The sequence below is a fragment of the Macaca mulatta genome, chromosome 3 (assembly GCF_049350105.2).
Source record: "Macaca mulatta isolate MMU2019108-1 chromosome 3, T2T-MMU8v2.0, whole genome shotgun sequence".
NCBI lineage: Eukaryota > Metazoa > Chordata > Mammalia > Primates > Cercopithecidae > Macaca > Macaca mulatta.
In genome coordinates this window covers 131,779,627-131,800,151 of record NC_133408.1, presented here as the reverse complement: position 1 = coordinate 131,800,151, position 20,525 = coordinate 131,779,627, and the positions used below count along the sequence as shown (strand labels likewise).

At 37.4% G+C, this 20,525-nt stretch overlaps 1 protein-coding gene across 5 annotated transcripts in view; it reads right to left on the bottom strand.

Moving 5' to 3' along the window:
- ABCB1 (ATP binding cassette subfamily B member 1) overlaps positions 1 to 20,525 on the bottom strand; it is a 219,545-nt gene that overhangs the window by 86,437 nt on the left and 112,583 nt on the right. For all 5 annotated transcript variants that reach the window (XM_028844740.2, XM_077994375.1, XM_077994377.1 and 2 more), the window contains 2 exon segments: positions 18,387 to 18,435; positions 7,832 to 8,009 (listed from right to left, as the gene is read on the bottom strand). In XM_028844740.2, coding sequence (XP_028700573.2) covers positions 7,832 to 8,009; positions 18,387 to 18,435 — 227 coding nt within the window.

Genomic DNA, 20,525 nt, shown 5'->3' with positions numbered 1-20,525 from the left:
TATTGGTATTAGTTTTTCTTCAAATGTCTGGTAAAATTCAGCAGTAAAGCTGTTAGGTCCTGGGCTTTTCTTTATTGGGAGATTTTAAAATTACAGCTTAAATTTCATTACTCATTATTGGTCTGTTCAGATTTCTGATTTCTTCATTGTTTAAACTTGGTAGTTTGTATGTGTCTAGGAATTTATCCATTTCTTCTAGGTTTTCCAATGTATTGGCAAATACTTGCTCATAGTAGCCACTAATGATTTCTGTGGTATCAATGATAACATCTCCTTTTTCATTTGATTTTATTTGAGTCTTCTCTTTTTTTCCTAGTCAGGTTAAAGGTTTGTCAATTTTGTTTATCATTGCATTTCAAAAAAACAACTTCTCATTTCATTGACTTTTTGGTGTTGTTTTCTTGATTTCAATTTCACTTATTTCTGCTCAAATCTTTATTATTCCCTTTTTTCTACTAATTTTGGGTTTGGTATACTCTTGCTTTTCTAGTCCTTTAAATTCCATCAGTAGGTTGTGGTTGTTTACTTGAAACTTTTTTACTTTTTCAATGTAGGCATTTATTGCTATAAACTTTCCTCTTAGTACTGCTTTTGAGGAATCCCATAGGTTTTGGTATGTTGTGTTTCCATTTTCATTTGGTTCAAGAAATTTTTCAACTTTCTTTTTAATTTATTTATGGTCATTAGGAACAGATTGTTTAATTTTCATGTGTCTATATAAATATCCTCTTATTGATTTCTAGTTTTATTCTATTGTGCTCAGATAAGATACTTGATATTATTTCAATTTTTTGAAATTTTTAAGACATATTTTGTGACCTAACATATGGTCTGTCCTTGAGAATGATCTATGTGCTCAGGAAAAGAATGTGTATTCTGCAGCTATTGGATAAAATGTTCTGTACATATCTATTAGGTCTATTTGGTCTATATTGCAGATTAAGTCTAATGTTTATTTGTTAATTTTCTGTCTGAAAAGTCTGTTAAATGCTGACGGTGGGGTGTTGAAGTCTCCACGTATTATTGTATTAGGATCTATCTCTCTCTTTAGCTCGAATGATATTTGCTTTATATATTGGGAACTCCAGTTTTGAATGTATACTTATTTACAATTGTTGCACCTTCTTGCTGAATTGATCCCTTTATCATTACATAATGATCTCCTTTGTCTCGTTCTGTAGTTTTTGTACTGAAGTCTATTTTGTCTGATGTAAGTACAGCTACTCCTGCTTTTTTTGTTTGTTTTCATTGGTATGGAATAACTTTTTCTATCCCTTAAATTTTAGTCTATGTGTAAACTCATGAGTAACAGTTAAGTCCCCAGAAAAACACAATTATAACACTGTAACTGGTGTGTGAAGTACTCATATGCACTCACATCAGATCTGGGCCAGATCTGGAGTGAAAACTCGCTGGTAATAGTAAGTACCCAGAAAAACACAGAAAATTATAACACTGTAATTGTGGTGTGTAAATTATTCATATCTGGAATAGAAAAACTGAAAGATGAACCTACCAAAAATAATAACTACAAGAACTTTTATGGATCGTAGTGTGCTTCTTTATAGGTGAAGTATGTTTCTTGTAGGCAATAGATAGTTGGGTCTTGTTTTTTTATCCATTCAGCCATTCTATGTCTTTTGATTGGAGAGTTTAGTCCATTTAGATTCAATGTTATTATTGATAAGTAAAGATTTACTCCTGCCATTTTTTTTGTTGTTTTTTGTGGTCTTCTCTTCCTTCTTTCCTTCCTTCTCGTCTTCCTTTTAGTGAAGGTGATTTTCTCTGGTGGTATGTTTTAATGTCTGCTTTTAATCTTTTAGGTATCTGCTGCATGTTATCTTATTTCAGGTTACCATCAGGTATGCAAATGATATCATATACAATGCATTTTTATTTTTATTTTTTTTATTTATTTATTTTTTTTGAGACGGAGTCTCGCTGTGTCTCCCAGGCTGGAGTGCAGTGGCGTGATCTCGGCTCACTGCAAGCTCCGCCTCCCGGGTTCACGCCATTCTCCCGCCTCAGCCTCCCAAGTAGCTGAGACTACAGGCGCCCGCCACCACGCCCGGCTAGTTTTTTGTATTTTTAGTAGAGACGGGGTTTCACCATGTTAGCCAGGATAGTCTCGATCTCCTGACCTCGTGATCCACCCGCCTCGGCCTCCCAAAGTGCTGGGATTACAGGCTTGAGCCACCGCGCCCGGCCTTACAATGCATTTTTAAACTGATGGCAACTTAATGCTGATCACATGCACAAACAAGCAAAGGGAAAACTAATACAAACTCTATACTTTAACTTCATCTCCCTACTTTTTATATCTGTATCTGTTTATATCTTACTAGACTGTGTCTTGAATAGTTATTGTAGTTATTATTTTTGACAGGTTCATTTTTTAGTCTTTCTACTCAAGATGTGAGTAGTTTATACACCACAATTACAGTGTTGTAATAGTCTGTGTTTTTTTATGTACTTACTATAACCAATGAGTTTTGTACCTTCAGATGATTTCTTATTGCTCATTAACATTCTTTTCTTTCGGATTAAAAACTCCCTTTAGCATTTCTTGTCTAGACAGGTCTGGTGATGAATATATCCCTCAGCTTTTGTTCATCTAGGAAAGTCTTTATTTCTTCTTCATATTTGAAGTATATTTTCACTGTATATACTATTTCAGGAAAAAAAAGTGCTTTTCTTTCAGCACTTTAAACATGTCATGCCACTCTCTTCAGATCTGTAAGGTTTCCACTGAGAAGTCTGCTTCCAGACATATTGGAGCTCCTTTGTATGTTATTTGTTCCTTTTCTCTTGCTCCTTTTAGGATCCGTTCTTTATCCTTGACTTTTGGGAGTTTGTTAAATGTCTTGAAGTAGTCTTATTTGAGTTAAATCTGCTTGGTGTTCTACAACATTCTTATACTTGAATATTGATATCTTTCTTTAGGTTTGGGAAGTTCTCTGTTATTATCCCTTTAAATAAACTTTCTACCCTAATCTCTCTGTCTACCTCCTCTTTAAGGCCAATAACGCTTTGATTTACCCTTTTAAGGCTATTTTGTAGGTTTTGTGGTCATGCTTCATTCTTTTTTATTCTTTTTTCTTTTGTCTCCTCTGAGTGTGTGTATTTCAAATAGTCTGTCTTCAAGTCCACTAATTCTTTCTTCTGCTTGATCAATTTAGCTATTAAGAGACTGTGATTCATTCTTCAGTATGTGCTGCTGGTGGAGGAGGGCAAGAGTGGTGCAGGCAATTCAAGACTCTCTTTCCTACCTTCTTCAGTGCCTCTTTCCTCAGTATGATGCTAAAACCAAATAGTGTGGTCACTCACCTGGTTTTTGGTTCTTATGAAGGTGCTTTGTTTTGTGAACAGTTGTTCAATTTGGTGTTCCTGTAGGAATGGGGGTGGGGGCGATGATTTCTGGAGGCTTTTGTTTGGCTATCTTGTTCCACCTCCTCCTAATATTTTTTTTAATCTTTTAAGTTTTATTAGAGACAAAGTCTCACTGTTTTGCCCAGACTAGCCTTGAACTTCTGATCTCAAGTGATCCTCCCACCTCAGCCTCTCCAGTAGCTGGGACTTCAGGTACACACTACCACACCCAGCTTCTAGTCCCATTCCTTATGCCAAGATTTAGTGTCATTTCTTCAACTGCCTGGATGTCATTTTACATGTGCCTCACCTGCCATCTTCACCACAACACATTTAAAACCACAGTCGCCTTTATCTAGGATCATTTCCGGATAGTGGCCAGTCTCATAAGGAAGATGAGAATTCACAGAATACTACAGAAATTCATCAGTGATTAAGCTTTGTTTACAAAAAAAGTGGTATGACAAAACCAGAGAGTTTCCTAGGCTCCAGTCATCAGAGATTTTAAGGCAAAGGCTGCACATATTCTATAATTAAACCAGAGATAGATGGGAGTAGCTGTCAGGAAATCTGGTCCATAGTAAAACAGCAGAACACAAGGTGATATCTGTTAATTACGGCAAAGTATTGGGACGAGAAAACTTATGAGGGTTCTATTGCAGCAACAAAGAAGGATCTGCTTACTCAAGAAGTTTTTAGAGCTGTCTAATTAGATCCTATGTTTAGTGTAAACACCTCCAGGCTTTTAAGAGCCTTGGCAAATCCAAGTCCCCTTAAGCAAGGAATACTTCTCCAATAAGGAGGCTCTGGTATCTAGTCCACCCCCATGGAGAGATAACGAGGTTTTGCCTAGGGAAGGGCAAAAAGAAGAATGATCTGACAGTATCTGGGGCCCCAAGAATTTAGTAGGCTGGTTCTCCCTCCACAGGCATGACAGAATATGTTTGCCCTCATCTCTGGGACAAGCATCAAAACCTCTGATGCTATCCCCCCTTTCCAGGGGGGATGTCAGCCTTGAGGGTCTCTGACAGTCTGAATCTGCACACATGCAGAGTAGTGATAGTGTAGTAAGTGTCCTAAAGTGAAAATCGCAGTAAAGATAGCATGCTGTCTTTACAAAGGCATGCAAGGATACACAATGGTGGGGGGAGTGGAAATGAGGAGTGGCAGTGAGGGAGAGTATTAATCTTACTTATTTAATCTTTATTTTCAAATGGTTTCACCTGTTACACAGAATATGTACATTTTGTGTAGGCGACAGATGCTGACCATACTTGGTTATCACCTCCTCTTGGAAGCCTCCCATGATTCCTCTATATGGAGTCAGGTGTCCTTTCTCTGTTTTTCCAATGCATTTTATGTATCTCTGTATTATATCACTAATCATATTCAACTGTATTTACTGGTTCACTTGTCCATCCCTCCCATTATACTAAGCTTCTCAAGAGTTGGGAATGATGAGGGCATATACTATGACTGGCACACAGAATGCTCTAATACAAATTAACTGATGGATTGACTGAAGACAACAACCCCTCACTCAATACCCTAACTCAGAGATGGGGAACCTTTTTCTATAAAGGACCAGATAGTAAATATCTTAGGTTCTTCAGACCATATGGTTTGTACAACTACTCTACTGTGCCATTGTGGCATAGAAGCAGTCATAGGCTGCTTACATTCATAAAATATAAACGAATAGGTGTAGCTACATTTCATTAAACTTTATTTACAGGTACTGGAATTTAAATTTCACATAATTTCCATGTGTCACAAAATATAATTTCTTCTTTTGATTTTTTTTCCAATGATTTGAAAATGTAAGATCCATTCTTAGTTCACAGGCTGTACAAAAAGAGGCAGCAGGCCAAATAGCCCGGGGTCATAGTTTGAAGACACCTACCTTCCCTGAAAGGCATGGCTGGTGATTCAGTAACCAAGGAAATGCTACTTAAAGGGGTGATTATTCACATCTGTAATAGCTACTGAGTAACTTTGGGTATGTCTCAAACTTTCAACAACTATAAAAATTGAGGTAGTATCATAGAGTTTTGTAAAGAAAAATTATATAAGGAACCATATCATCTTTGCAAGTTATGTAATTTCATTTGTGAGGAACATGAAAGCCTGTTGATAATAACAGTAACTAATATTTGTTGAGTACTTTTTATGACTAGACTTTGTTCTGTGATTCTTCAATGAATGAATCCACTTAAATATCACAACCATCCTAAGAAGTAGGTTCTATTGTTATCCAACTTAATAACTAAAGTATGAATAAATTCCCTAAACCTCAAAACTAAAAATTGGTAAGGGTGTGGTTTTTGAGCCAGGTAGTTCAACTCCAGAGTCTATTCTCTAACCACTAAATATATCCCCTCTTAAGAGGATAACAAAAGTAAACTTTCAAATATTTCTCTAAGCTTTCTCTTTCCCATTCTCAAGATTAGAAGAGTGAGCTTAATGGGAATGACTGGCAAGGAGTGCAATGTGAACTACAATCTCAGCTGGAAACTAGATATCTATGAAGGTGGAAATCTAAATTACTAGCTGGCAAGCTGTGGTGATGTGGCCACTGTTTAGCCTAGGAGATTTTGATAGGCATACAGACACATGGGCCTATCCAGAAAGGAGCTAGTCATCACAACTAGGTCATCATCTGTTTGGGAACTCACGCATGCTATTAAGTAAGTAAGTGAGTTTACTATGTGTCTTAGTCCATTTGGGATGGTATAACAAAATACATAAACTGGGAGCTTACAAACAATAGAAATTTATTTCTCACAATTCTGAAGGCCGGGAAGCCATTAAAAAGTGAGCAAGATCTGAATGGACAGAGATGTACCCATTAGGTCTGCTGAGCCACCAGAGTGATGAAATATTTGATTCTTCCACTATGAAGCACTAAGAGAGCTAACACCACAGAATATTGCCCAATATAGCATGTATAGGAACCAATGAATTCAGAAAGCATTGAGGACTTCCTTTGGTGAATGGTGTAAAAGAAAGGTACCAGTTCAAAGGTGGTACAGCATCTTTCTGCAGGTTCCTTTGAATGCCGCAAAAGAATGTAATAAATCCATAAGAATTTTACATAGCTCAAACATACAAAAATTTTTCTGGCCCAGCCAGAAGTAATTCTACCTTAGGGTAAACGATGTACTTTTCAGGATCACAAAGTGGTTCCAAGGACCCACTGAAAAATATCAAAAGATCCATTTACACCCGAGATTGGTATGAATATTTATGTGCATGTTTCTGGGGAAGTGACTCATTGCATTCATCAGAAACTTGAAAGCTCAAAAGTTGAAAGGTCCTTGTAAGCTGAGTGGTATCACTATATTTTCAAGTACATTCTCAAACAGGCATTTTCAACATTTGACCACCTAAGTGCAAACTAGATTGTAAGTTTTTGAGTAGCTTAGTTTAAATCAATCTAGGCTTAACCAGAGGTAACCTAGGAAACTCAGAGATATCAATCCATTCCTCCCCATCGAGAGAGAGAGAGAGAGACAGAAAGAGAGAATATGTATGTTACACCCAGATTATTTCTGTAGTCTATTCACTTTCCCACTTTCCTTGAGAGCTGTGTTACATCTGTTTTCTCTGTCTCTATCAGCCAATTGTCTCGCTTCCTACTTCACTGAGAAAACTAAAGTTACCAGGAGAAAACTTCCACAGATTCTCACCTCCTCATCTACCCACCACTGGGTACTGACACTCAAATTCGCTTTTCCCACCTGTTATTGTTTTCTTCCACAGCACTGGATTCCATTCTTTCTCAAGGATATCACTCTAGCAAATCTCTTCCCTCTCTCATTCAAACATCACTTTCTCCTTTCTTGAGGATCATTTCCATTAACACACAAAACAAGCTACAAGCTATTATTTATCTTATCCTAAAATACACCCCCCCAACACACACACAATTTAGCCCCACTTTTCCATTGCTGAATCTACTTCCAGAGAGCCCAACATATAACAATGTCCAAAACTAAATTTCTGGCATTTATTGCTCAAATCCACTCTCCTCCATTTCTCATTTCTGTTGATAGTAACTGCATCCTCCCAGTTTCTAGGGCTAAAAACTTTAGAATCATCCTGAACTTTTCTTCTTACACCCATATTCAATCTGTTAGGAAATCTCACAACTGATTTCTACTTACCATTCAAGGTTCTAATTAAGTTCCTATATTTCTTCTTGAGCTTTCCAGAATATTTCTGACTTCACAGAGCTCTCTCTTTTTCTACATATCTCTGCTGGCACTTCAGTTGTGTGTTGTAATGCTTGCAAATATTATCTTTTCTAACTCACTACAAATATGAATTATAGCTCAGACTGTCTGCCTCCTACAGGACTAAACACACTAATGTGTATTTAGTAAAGAATCTACAAACATCACTTGAAGTGCTTGTTTTTGCTGCAAGTTTCCAATAAAATTGGTACACAAACAATACTTACTGCTATTAGTGTTGTTAAACAACAGAGCTCCTAAATCTCCTAAATTTCCTGCATTTGCAAAGGTATCCGTCATGTCTCCAAACACCAGCATCATGAGAGGAAGTCCAGCTCCATGGATGATGGCAGCCAAAGTTCCCACCACCATATACAACTTGTCAAGCCAATTTGAATAGCGAAACTAAAAAGAGAGAAAAAAGAATAGCAGAGGAACAATTAGTACAGTTTCATGGATGATTTGCTTTCCCTTCAAAATATATCCAAAATCCAAACATTTTTCAGACTACTACTGATACTACCCTAGTCCAAGATACACTCTACCTTTGCTAAATTATTGCAATAGTCTAAGTAGAAATGGACATTTGATTCTTCCATTGAGTTCTGGCCTAATTCTTCACATTGGACTTGGTCTGTCTTCTTATATGAAGTCTAATGAGAAGGATGGGACATTTTGGGAAACTGCAAACGTATTTAATAGTACTATAATATAGTATTTGTTGCTCTAGTTTCTAAGAATAGAAGCCACTTATCATCTCATGGGCAAAAACTTGAATGCCAAAGGCCCCTCTGAGGATACCATGGAGGAAACGTTGTGTTGCTTTAAGAAAGTGGTTTGGGTTAAAGACCTGCCGCACAATGGAACTGGCATAAATGTAAAGCGATTTGAAGATAATTGGGCCTCAATAATGAGCAGAAAAAATGAGTCCAATGCATGCTTGTCAAAGAACATTTTTTTCTGAGAAGACAAAATATGGCAATAATGAATGACAAGTGGAGATCTGCATAATCTCTTTAAATGTAGGCAGGTCACAGGAAGGAAAGGAAAGAAAAGCTTCTCTGAACCCAAAAAGTTACAGGAAGAGGACACAGTTAAGAAGAATGGGCTCAGGGACCCCTTGGGAAGTGATGAATACTGCTCCCCTATAACTCAGGGAACTAGCTAAGGATTGAAAGAAAACCAAAGGAAAGAAAAGAGAAACGGGATAAAGCCAGCTGTGGGTGTCTATGAATAAACCCCAGGGCAGAAGATTATCATGTGGATGGAAGATGTAGCTGTAGGCAACAGGTTTGCAATGCAGGGAGGAAACTGGGCAAAAAAATCATAGGCCTAGGCAGGAAATATAAACCAAAACAAAGATTAGGCAGCAAAAAAGACATAGCCACAGACAGCAAGATTTTAGAACTTACATATACTTCACAAGGGGATAGACATCAATCCTAAAGTTAGCTTACACGAATCTTACAGTAGCAACTGGGGAATTTGGTACTGGACTGCTAAGTGGAGACATAAAGAATGGTTATTACCAGAAATTAATGGCAGTCCATAAAACAGGAGATAAAAAGTAAAGTCAAATTATGAAATGATTAATGAAAATTAAGATATGGTGTAAAAAGAGTATCTAATAGATACTTAAGTATTTGCATTTACCCTTTTTCTAGCTCTTAAAATTGTAATCAAATGAGCTCAAGTTTGGGTTCATGGCATAACTTTCCATGTTATGTTATGGGTTGATGACCTAATAACATCATCATATTTACAGATTAAAACATTAATGGGAGAATCATGTTTTGGCATGTTGTTTCATATTTCTTTGAAACACTGGCTAAATTTTGCACTATGTATTTTGTCTTAGATAAGAATTCATCTGCTTCCTTAAACACAAATGAAGGGGAAGAGGTCTTCTTTTAGAGATTACATTAAAGTAGACAAAATATCAAACTCCTAAGCACAGGAAGAGAAGATAGTTGATATGAAAAAATTTCTCCCATCACCACCAACACAGGACATTTTACCTCCAGAACTATCATTGGCCATAATAAAAATAAGTGGATCATGAAAGTAAACATTTACTGAATGCCTACTCAATGACAGGTAAAATTTATCCAGAGATAAATGCCAAAGATATAACCCCTGCCTCCAGAGAGACTAAAGAAAAACGTATATGCAATACATACTCTGCATGCTTTGATAGCACAGTGTATAGAATAGACATAAAACTGAGTCAATCATCATTCCCTCCTTTGTGAAAAGGCTTCATATTTAAAAGAGGTGATGCTTCCTTCCAGCTTTGAAAGTTGACCAAGTGTTAGAAGGAAAAAAAAGGCATTTAAACCAAAAAGAACAGTAAACTGAGACAGAAAAGAGTACAATGTGCTTATAAAAGACTGAGTCCCCTCAAGTTTGGGGTGTGAAGTGTGGAAACAGAAAGAAATAGCTGACTGAATCAAAAGACACCCTTCACTGAGCTGGGAAAATTGGAATTACATCTCTTAATCTTAGACTAGAAGGAAGAAGATTAAAGTGAGTACTAATTTTCCAGGAATGAAGACAGAAAACTGAAAGAGTTCAGAACCTTGTATTTCCTTTTGTATTTTTTAAAATTATTTTTTGTTTATTTTAACTTTTAAGTTCAGGGGTACAAATGCAGGTTTGTTACATATGTAAGCTTGTTTCATGGGGGATTGTTGTACAGATTATTTCGTCACCCAGGTATTAAGCCTAGTACCCATTAGTTATTTTTCCTGATCCTCTCCCTCCTCCCACACTCCACCCTCTGAAAGGCCCCAGTGTGTGTTGTTCCCCCCTATCTGTCCATGTGTTCTCATCATTTAGTTCCCACTTATAAGTGAGAACATGTGATGTTTGGTTTTCTGTTCCTGTATTAGTTCGCTAAGGATAATGGCCTCCAGCTCCAGTCATGCCCTGCAAAGGACATGATCTCATTCCCTTTTATGGCTCCATGGTATTCAGTGCTCTTTATGTACCACATTTTCTTTATCCAGTCTATCATTGATGGCCATTTAGGTTGATTCCATGTCTTTGTTATTGTGAATAGTGCTGCAATGAACATACAATGCATGTGTCTTTATAATACAATGATTTATATTCCTTTGGATATATACCCAGTAATAGGTCAAATGGTATTTCTGTCTTTAGGTCTTTGAGGAATCACCACACTGTCTTCCACAATGGCCGAACAGTGTATAAATGTTCCTTTTTCTCCACAACCTTGCCAGCATCTGTTATTTTTTTACTTTGTAATCACAGCCATTCTGACTGGTGTTAAATGGTGTCTCATAGTGGTTTTGATTTGCATTTCTCTAATGATCAGTGATGTTGAACTTTTTTTATATGAACGTTGATCGCATGTCTTTTAAGAAGCGTCTATTCATGTCTTTTGTCCACCTTTTTATTGGGTTGTTTGTTTTTTCTCGTAAATGTTTTTAAGTTTCTTATAAATGCTAGAATACCATATTTCTTAGTGACAGGAAGCAAGATTGATTTCTAGAGAGAAGGGGGTGAGAAGGTTTGAAGAAAGTGGTAACATAATGCTGAGTAGGACAAAAGCCTCAGTCAAATGCCCTTGCTCTGTAGTTTATTAGGAAGGAGACTTTAGGGGAAACAAATCTTAACAACTTTGAGCCTCAGTTTCTGAATTTACAAAATGAGGAAAATATTCATACACACAGAAAGCCTTACATAGCTGTTATGAGGGTAAAAATGAGAATACAAGAAATTTTTGTTGAGCATACAATATACAAATATACGATATAAGCAGGTACTGTCACTGGTTTTGAAAATATAATAATTAACAAGACTTTTCAGTCTCATAAAGTCAAAGAGCAGGCAGACCAAAAAACGTTGTAGCACAGGTGAAATGTAAGATAGAAGTATAAACTAATTGTAAGTGGAGACTTTTTTTAAAAAAAGAAATGTGCCGGGCATGATGGCTCACGCCTGTAATCCCAACACTTTGGGAGGCTGAGGGCAGAAGGATCGCTTGAGCCCAGGAGTTTGGTACAGCTCGGGCAACATAGGGATATCCTTTCTCTACAAAAAATTTTAAAAACTGTCTGGGTGCGATGGCATGTGCCTAGGGTCCTAGCTACTCCAGATGCTGGGGTGGGAGGATCACTTAAGCCTGGGAGGTTGAAGCTGCAGTGAGCTGTGATCATGCCACTGTACTCCAGTCTGGGTGACAGAGTAAGACCTAAAAAAAGAAAGAGAGGCCGGGCGCGGTGGCTCAAGCCTGTAATCCCAGCACTTTAGGAGGTCGAGACGGGCGGATCACGAGGTCAGGAGATCAAGACCATCCTGGCTAACACGGTGCAACCCCGTCTCTACTAAAAACAACAACAACAAAAAATACAAAAAACTAGCCAGGCGAGGTGGCGGGCGCCTGTAGTCCCAGCTACTCGGGAGGCTGAGGCAGGAGAATGGCGTAAACCCGGGAGGCGGAGCTTGCAGTGAGCTGAGATCCGACCACCTGCACTCCAGCCTGGGCCACAGAGCGAGACTCCATCTCAAAAAAAAAAAAAAAAAAAAGAGAGAGAGAGAGACGAGAGAGAGAGAGAAAGAAACAAAGAAAGGGAGAAAAAAAGAAAGAAAAAATGTTTGATTAGATGCTAACAGGAAAGAGAGAGAAGGTGAATCAGAACCACATAAAAGGCATGTTGATGAGTGCCCAATGCCAAAGATTGAGCTTCCCAGGGCAAAGAAGTAGGAGGTACTGACAGGAGAGAGGTTTAGGTAACATTCAGCAGGTTAGATAGCAAACATGACTTGGATTTGAGAGGGAATTCATCTGTTCATTTATTCATTTAACATTCAAGGGATATGTGAATATTTTCAAATATCTTTCATATATTTGAAAGAACCCAATAAGGTCAGGCTTGGTTCTAGGTACTGATAACAACAGTGAGTAAGACAAGCTACCTATCCTCATAAAGCATACATTCTAGTGCATATAGTAAAAGGGGGAATAGATGTATTCAACATTCATTCAATATTTAAGTTCCTATGAAAGTTCCAGGCACTGTTCTAGGGCATTTGGGGTACAGTAGAGAAAAAATATACAAAAAAAACTCCTGCCTCCATGGAGTCTACCTTCAGAGAGAAGATCAACACACAGAAAAGAAATCAGACAGTGATAAATATTCAGAAGAAAAGCCATACATGGTATGACACAGAGATAGGCAGGGTCACCTGGTTTAGATTGGCTGGTCAGAGAATGTCTTTCTCAGGAAGTAACATCCATGATGAGACTTCAGTGACAGGAAGGATACAGTTCATCCTGTGATGATCTGGGGACAGTGCATTTCAGGCAGGAAGAGCCAATGCAAAGGTACTTGGGTAAAAACCAGCTTGCTGTGTCCCAAGGACCAAATAGAACGAACATTGTGGCACAGCAGAGTGAAGGAGAATATTTGTCTGCAGTAAAGTCAGAAATAACAGAGGTCAGATATGTAGGGCATTTTGTGATGACAGGAAGGAGTCTGGGTTTTACACTGAATTTCCTTTGTAAGCAGAAAGGAAAACATTTAATGGTTTCAAGGTAGGGACCAAAGTGGCATGATGTGGCTACTATGGGTACATTTTTAGAAGAGCAAAAAGGAAGGAGGGATACTAGGAGATGAAAGAGCAGTTGAGAGAGTAAAGTCTTGACTAGGTGTGGTAGACAGAATAATTCTCCCCCCACAGCCTGTCCAAATCCTAATCCCAGGAACTTGTGAATATATTTCCTTACATGATAAAAGGGACTTTACGGATTTAAAAGAGCTACAGATAGGGGATTACCCTGGATTATCTAGGAGGGCAAATGTAATCACAAGGGTTCTTATAAGAGGGAGGAGGGGGCCTGGAGTCAGTAGGAGATGTGATGATTGAAGTAAGAGGTTGGAGTGATGCAAGGAAGGGCCTGTGAGTCCAGAAATGCAAGTGTCCTCTAGAAGCTGAAAAGGGGAAGGAAACAGAGCCTCCAGAAGAAATGCAATCCTGCTGATACCTTGACTTTAGCCCAGCAAAACATTCGATTCCAGAATAGTAAGATAATAAACTTGTGTTGTTTTAAGCCACTAAGTGAGTGCTATTTTCCTACAGCAGCAATAGGAAATGAACGCACAATGTCAAAAGAGGAATGATAAAGAGGCAGGGCAGAGCTGGAAGAAATCACAGGTTGTGGTCAAAGACTAATACACGTGTGTGTGTGTGTTTATACCTTCGTAGAGGAAAGCCCACCCAAACAATAAGCCCAAGATCCTGTCCACACTTGTAATTTACTAAGGTACTAATGTAATTTATGAGGCACGGTTGTTGGAACTGAAGAAGTCAGAGAATGTTGAGCCTTATTTGTAAGGTTACCAAAATACTCAGAAGAGTAACAGGAACATAAGGTGAATGAAGTAGAAGCAATCAAATGATAAAGTCCTCAAGGAATGGGGGTGGGGGTGTAATTCGAGGATACTGCTGAAAATAGACAGAAGATAGTATAATTATTCAGAGTGAAACTCAAATAACAAAGGAGTTTGCATGAGAATAAAAAATAATTTGAAAATGGCTTTGTGGAACTATAGGAATGTCCACATCATCTCTGACTCCTGTGATAAGGAGTTGAGAACTCTAACTTCACAGGTAAGGGTAACACAAGAAAAAGCCTGACACAAGAAAAAGAGAAAAGCCTAACACAAGAAAAAGAACTGGAGGAAAATCAGCAAACCGTGACGTAACAGAAGCAAATACAAAAAATATAGGAGACAGTCTAAGTGCTGCTGAGAGATCAAGATAGAATTTTAAAATGTCCACTGAACAGAGAGAGAGGCAGGAACAGGAGCCAAACTTCAACAGGTTGAGAACTAAGCGAATGGTGAAATCAAGATAGAATGCAAAGGCCACTTTTGTGTGTGAAGGGAGCTGGCAGGGGTGGCTCCATGAAGGGCATCAGTAAGATCACAGTGCCTTGATGTGTCAATGCCAATGGGACACACCCAGTTGAGAGGGAGAGATAGAAGATAAAGAAGAGAATAAGTGGTAATAATAATGTAAGATCCCTGAGAAGGCAGAGGAGATAGGAGCCAAAGTATGAGTGATTAGTCTTAAGATTAAAACTCTGTCATAACTGGAAAGTTGGAGGAGAAAACAGATCCAGATACAGGTAGGTTTATATGATTATTGCAGCTGTGAAGATCAAGGAGTGGTTTCCATATAACCATAAAAGTTACCCAAGTTGCTTGGAGGACCAAAGTGGAAAGGGAGACACTGAGCCAGGTGACATAGTCTTGGATGATCACACGGTCAGAAGATCAAAAGATAGCAGCAATAAAGAACTCTTCAATTCCAGAGAGATGAGTTTAACCAATCATAAATGATTACAGTTGTTAAAAGCAACTGGGCATATCTGAGTCTACCCTGCTTACTAGCTACGCGATCCTGTGATTTTTGAATGCGTTACTTAACTTCTCCGAGTCAGTTTCTTCATCTGGAACATAAGAATATCACAAGTTCCTAAATTGCAGGACTTATGTCCCTATATGAAGATTATGTCATGCAATAAACATAGGGTCCTTAACAAATGCCTGGAACAAAGGAAACACTTAACATTGTTAGGTATTATCTATCTGGAAAAAAATTAATGTTTCCATAAGACACACATAATAGAAAGCTCAGAGTTCAATCTACAGTGCACAATTCTTGCAAGAATATATAATCTTTTTGTTGTTGTTGTTGTTGTTGTTGTTGTTGAGATAGTGTCTCACTCTGTCACCCAGGCTAGAGTGCAATGGCACAATCTTGGCTCACTGCATCTCCATCTCCTGGGTTCAAGTGATCCTCCCACCTCAGCCTCACGAGTGGCTGAGACTACAGGCATGTGCCACCATGCCCAGCTAGTTTTTGTACTTTTCACATAGACAGGGTTTTGCCATGCGCCCAGTCTGGTCTTGAACTTCAGGGCTCAAGTGATCCGCCAACCTTAGCCTTCCAAAGTGCTGGGATTACAGGCACGAGCCACAGCACCTGACCAAGAGTGTATAATCTTTAAGAAGTTCATTATGTGTAGAAACTGCAGCCCAACTTTTATTTTTCTTGCTCTATGTGTCGCATTTCCTCACTTGCTTTAGACTTTATTCTATTTTTGTGTTTCTGTAAATGGTGAAACAAGGTCTGATATAAATTTAAAAGGCTAGTATAAAATTTTGAATGTATTCCTTACTTCTTTCATCACTTTTAAGATTGCTAAAAAGTCTCATAGTGGAAATAAATTAACAGACATTGTGTGCAGACAAGAGCTGACACAGCAGCTCTAAGGCTGCCATGTTTAGAAAGGCCTGTATACAAACATTGGCGCTTGGCTGGAACTTGGATTTGGGGAGGATTACCACCATTCTAACTGATAAGTATGGCCAAACTATCTGTACAAACAATATGGTTCTTCCTTCTGCAGTTCTGCCTTCCTTCTATGAGTCTGAAATTTTGGTGCAAGCTGGGCGGGTGCCTACATGATCAGCGCCTAATAAAATCCTTGGGCACTGAGTCTCTAATGAGCTTCTCTGATAAATAGCATTCCACAAGTGCTGTCTCACCTCATTGCTTGGGGAAATTCAGTGTGCCCTGTGACTCCGTTAGGAGAGAACTCTAGGAGCTTGCACCTGGTTTCTTCTGGACTTCTCACCACTCACCTTTTGCCATTGCTGATTTTGCCTTGTATCCTTTTGTTGTAATAAATCTTAGCCATAAGTCCTTTGAGTCCTCCTAGTGTGAATCATTGAAGTTGAGCTTCTTGGAAACCCTGAACACACAATGTTTTTGTCTTCATTGAAAACTATTATTAATAAGCAATGCCAGTGACATCACCAATATATTGTTAAACTTTTATTATGTTCTTGTGTTTGTAAGTTTTATATTGAAGTTACATTCAATGTTTTCTATGTCGACATTTCAGGAAAAAGATGTGAGGAAACACTACCTAAGTAGTAGAGTACTTCATCAACAGGCTCAGAATATATTCTCTCTGTCCTGGTCCCATTGTGCATCCTCAGACAAGTGAACATGTCTGGCCCCAGTTTCTTCACGTGTAAAATTGGAATAATAATAGTATCTATCTCAAAAGGAGTTGTAAGGATTAAATGAGATTATATATGAAATACTTAGGACAATGCTTGGCACATAGTGCTTTATGTGTGCTAATACTACTACCTTATATTAAAGCTCCATATTTTTATTCTTTCGTGCCTTAAACTGAATTGAGTATTGATAACATTGTCTCTATATAGTAGGTCTGTTAAATTTTCTAAAATATAAGACTACTAAGGTTTAAAAAACTTTAACTACAAATAATAAAAACTGAAAGTCTCAAAGTCACAGCACTGAAATCCTGTGGATAAATACAACTTTAACCTAAATGCTTCTTTCCATACAAGAAAGTAACAGTGAAAACTGTCACTTGGTTACTCAAGTAGTCTGAGAATGACTCAAGTACATAGTCTTAACTCACCAAAATTCCAAAGGGCATAGAGATAGAAAAAAAGCAGGAGTCATGACAAGAGCAACAGTAGCACAGGGAGATGAAGATCACATAAGGGAACCGTGAAGTCCTCAGTATAAAAGTCATATGAGTGTTTTTTCCCTACCTACAACTATTTTATAGTCAATTTATTAAAATCCATTTTACAAGACAATCTATCCATTCCCTTACCTTAAAAAAATTGCTGTTACAACTGAATTATAAAGCATGTGCTGTTAGACTTCATTGGTTTAGCAGTCTTCCAGGTTCTAATCTCTGGAATCTTTCACCTAACAGTTCACCTAAAATTGTACTCTTAGAAAAAAGGAAGAATCCAAGTAGATAAGAGGTCATTAACTAGGCAGGGCACACAGTGGCTTACACCTGTAATCCCAGCACTTTGGGAGGCCAAGGCAGGCGGATCGCTTGAGATCAGGAGTTCAAGGCCAGCCTGGGCAACATAGTGAAACCCTGTCTCTACAAGAAATACAAAAGTTAGCTGGGTATGACGGTGCACACCTATGGTCCCAGGTACTTGCAGGGCTGAGGTGAGAGGATCAGTTGAGGCTGGGAGGCGGAGGTTGCAGTGAGCCAAGATCATGACACTGAGGTCATCAACCAACCACACCTATATGATACCTGTCTGATTCCAAGCGTAATTAAAGAAAAGCTTCTAAAAAACCACTATGCAACCAGAAAATGAAATAAAGAGTTACGATAAGGTTTTCGAATTCTAGATTTTCATCCATTTAGCACAGGGGAACAATGGCATATGACATATTTGAAAACATAGTAATAAATAATCAATTGCTACCTTTTATTGTTAGAAATGGATTTTGAACTAAAATTTGCAATGGACTAACCTAAATGGCGTAAAGTTTGCATAGTAATAAATAATATATTGCTGCCTTTTTTTGATAGCAATGGACTTTGACCTAAAAAACCTGCCAGAATTTCAGAGCCATTAAAGACAGCTTTCTATGTGATTGGTTTCCTTTATGCAGATAGGAGAGGTACTTGCGTAGATAATGAATCACTGGCAACGTAATTCATTAGAAGAATTGAAATCTAAGTCAGGAATGGTGGCTGTAGATTAGTAATATACATAGCAAGTTATGATTAACATTCTCCTGAAAATAAGCTAAATCAACCAATTTATTTTGCTTCTCCATTAACATACCCTGTAAGAAAATCTTACATCAGATGAAATATCTCTTTTCCATGTAAGGAGATGTCAAATTTCCAAAGTATTTTGAATAGTTCATAAATTCAAAACTCACCATTGAAAATACACTGACAGTTGGTTTCCTTTCCTTCTTATCTTTTTTACTGCAAAACAGCAATGGAATTACATAAAACTTTAGAAATTACACAACTTATAAATTACCCAAATTAATATAGAATGTATATTTAATGACAAATAGGATGAAGAAATATGTCTATATTATACACTTAAAAAACAGGATAATAATAGTATAACCCCATTTATAATGTTTAAGTATGTTTACATATATCTTAGAAATCTACATATGTGGTTATCACTGAGTGTTGGAATCTCTCTAAAAATATTTTCTTCCTTGTGCCTTTGACATTTTCTGATTTGCTATGATGAATACATACATACACCCATTGCAATTAGAAAAATACACATACTGAAAAAAGTTACCTGTTTTTATTCTAATTAGAAAATCATTCATCTTTCCCCTTAATTATGAATCCCCTTGTCATTTGAATAATGATGGCAGTAGATATTTTATCCATCTACTACCTAGATATTATTCTTAATCATTCCCTTTCTACTGAAGTGTAGTGGCAATTAGATGCTGGACATAACTAGCCTAAGAAGAAAATTAAATTACTCTTTATGAGCAAATCTAATTGTGAAAAAAAATGTCTGGAGCCCTAAATGGACCATAATGAAATAAATGCACTCTAGAAAGTTATGGTAAAAAATGATGTTCTATAAATTGTCAAAAAGTTGTCCTCAGGCATAAGGTCAACTATTATTTTGAGCCCAGATACAAATGAATCTAACTATGTAGCCCATTTTCTACTCTGTGTAACTGCCACCTGGGATGTGAAAGCAAACCAACCGTAAGAAATCTGCCTCATCTGTATTTTTGTAGGTATAAAAGAAAAAATATTTTAGAAAAGATTTGTGTTATTTTTTACACAGTTTTTAAGTTCATAGGGTAAAGTCATCTTTGTCTTTGTTCTTTACACTAAGTGAGGTCAAAAGAGGTGAGGAGACTTCTAAAGAAAAAAATCCAGAGTTTACCCATTTGGCTTTGGAGTAATGTTAGACAGACATAAAATACACAAACATAACTCTTCAGGTTTGGTCCCACCCAATTCCCAGTAAAGGCATGGTTTCAGTATCCCTGGAACCAGGATGAAAGGAGAAAAACAGCCATAAATAGTTGAGTTTTAGCTCTAAGCTTTTTATTTATTTTTTTGTTCTCTAAAACTGCTGCTACTCTGGAGAAGTTATAATGTTCCAGGCACTGGCTAAGTAAGCACTTCCTACATACAATTCATAAACAATTCTATGAGGAAGACACATTTTTGTTCTTTTAGAGATGTAGAGGAGTGAGAAGGGTTAACTTGTCCAAGGTCCACAGCTATAACTAAGCCAATATTTAAATGCCAAGTCTGTTCCCTGACCACCAAACTATAAGGTGCAACCTCAGATTTCTGAGATACTGCATCACACTAAAATGCACTTTCACACAAACTCTCACCCCTACTAGATTAGGTACTTAACCCCATTAGCACAAAACACAGTGCTTAGAAAGACAAGTCATTCATCAAATACCATTTTAGGAAAGAACCTTTGCTAATAGACACATTCCAAATAGCACTATTATCCCAGCATTATCTACTACCAAAGCCACATGCTTCTTTACAATCCCATGTTAAAATAAATTTAAATCAATGACAATGAACACAATTTAATAAGAACTACTTATCTAAAATATAATCTCTAATTTGAAAAGAGAAGTCTGTAGACCATGATAGAACCAATAATAGAAATACGTGAAAGATCAAACAATTTTCTTTACTGTTTCCCTTCACATACCCTCAATATTTCTTAGTTAAATCTACCTAAACGTTTGTATAAGTACATAATTCTTTAAGCTATCAAGTTTTCAGAAATAAAAAGTTAAAAACAAAAAGTGGAATACCTATCCTCCACTCTATGGAGCCTTTTTCATGGTTTATATGAACGTTTTTGTTACAAAAATTTTCAATTTCAATCACATGTTCTCCTACCATTATCACATCTAAGAAAAGTGATTACAATTTTTATATTGGCTAATATCCAATGCACATTAAAATCTCCCAAGAATGTTTTCCATAGGATTTTTTCCTTGTTGAACATTTACGTTGTTTTTGTTTTGTTTTGTAATGTTCACACG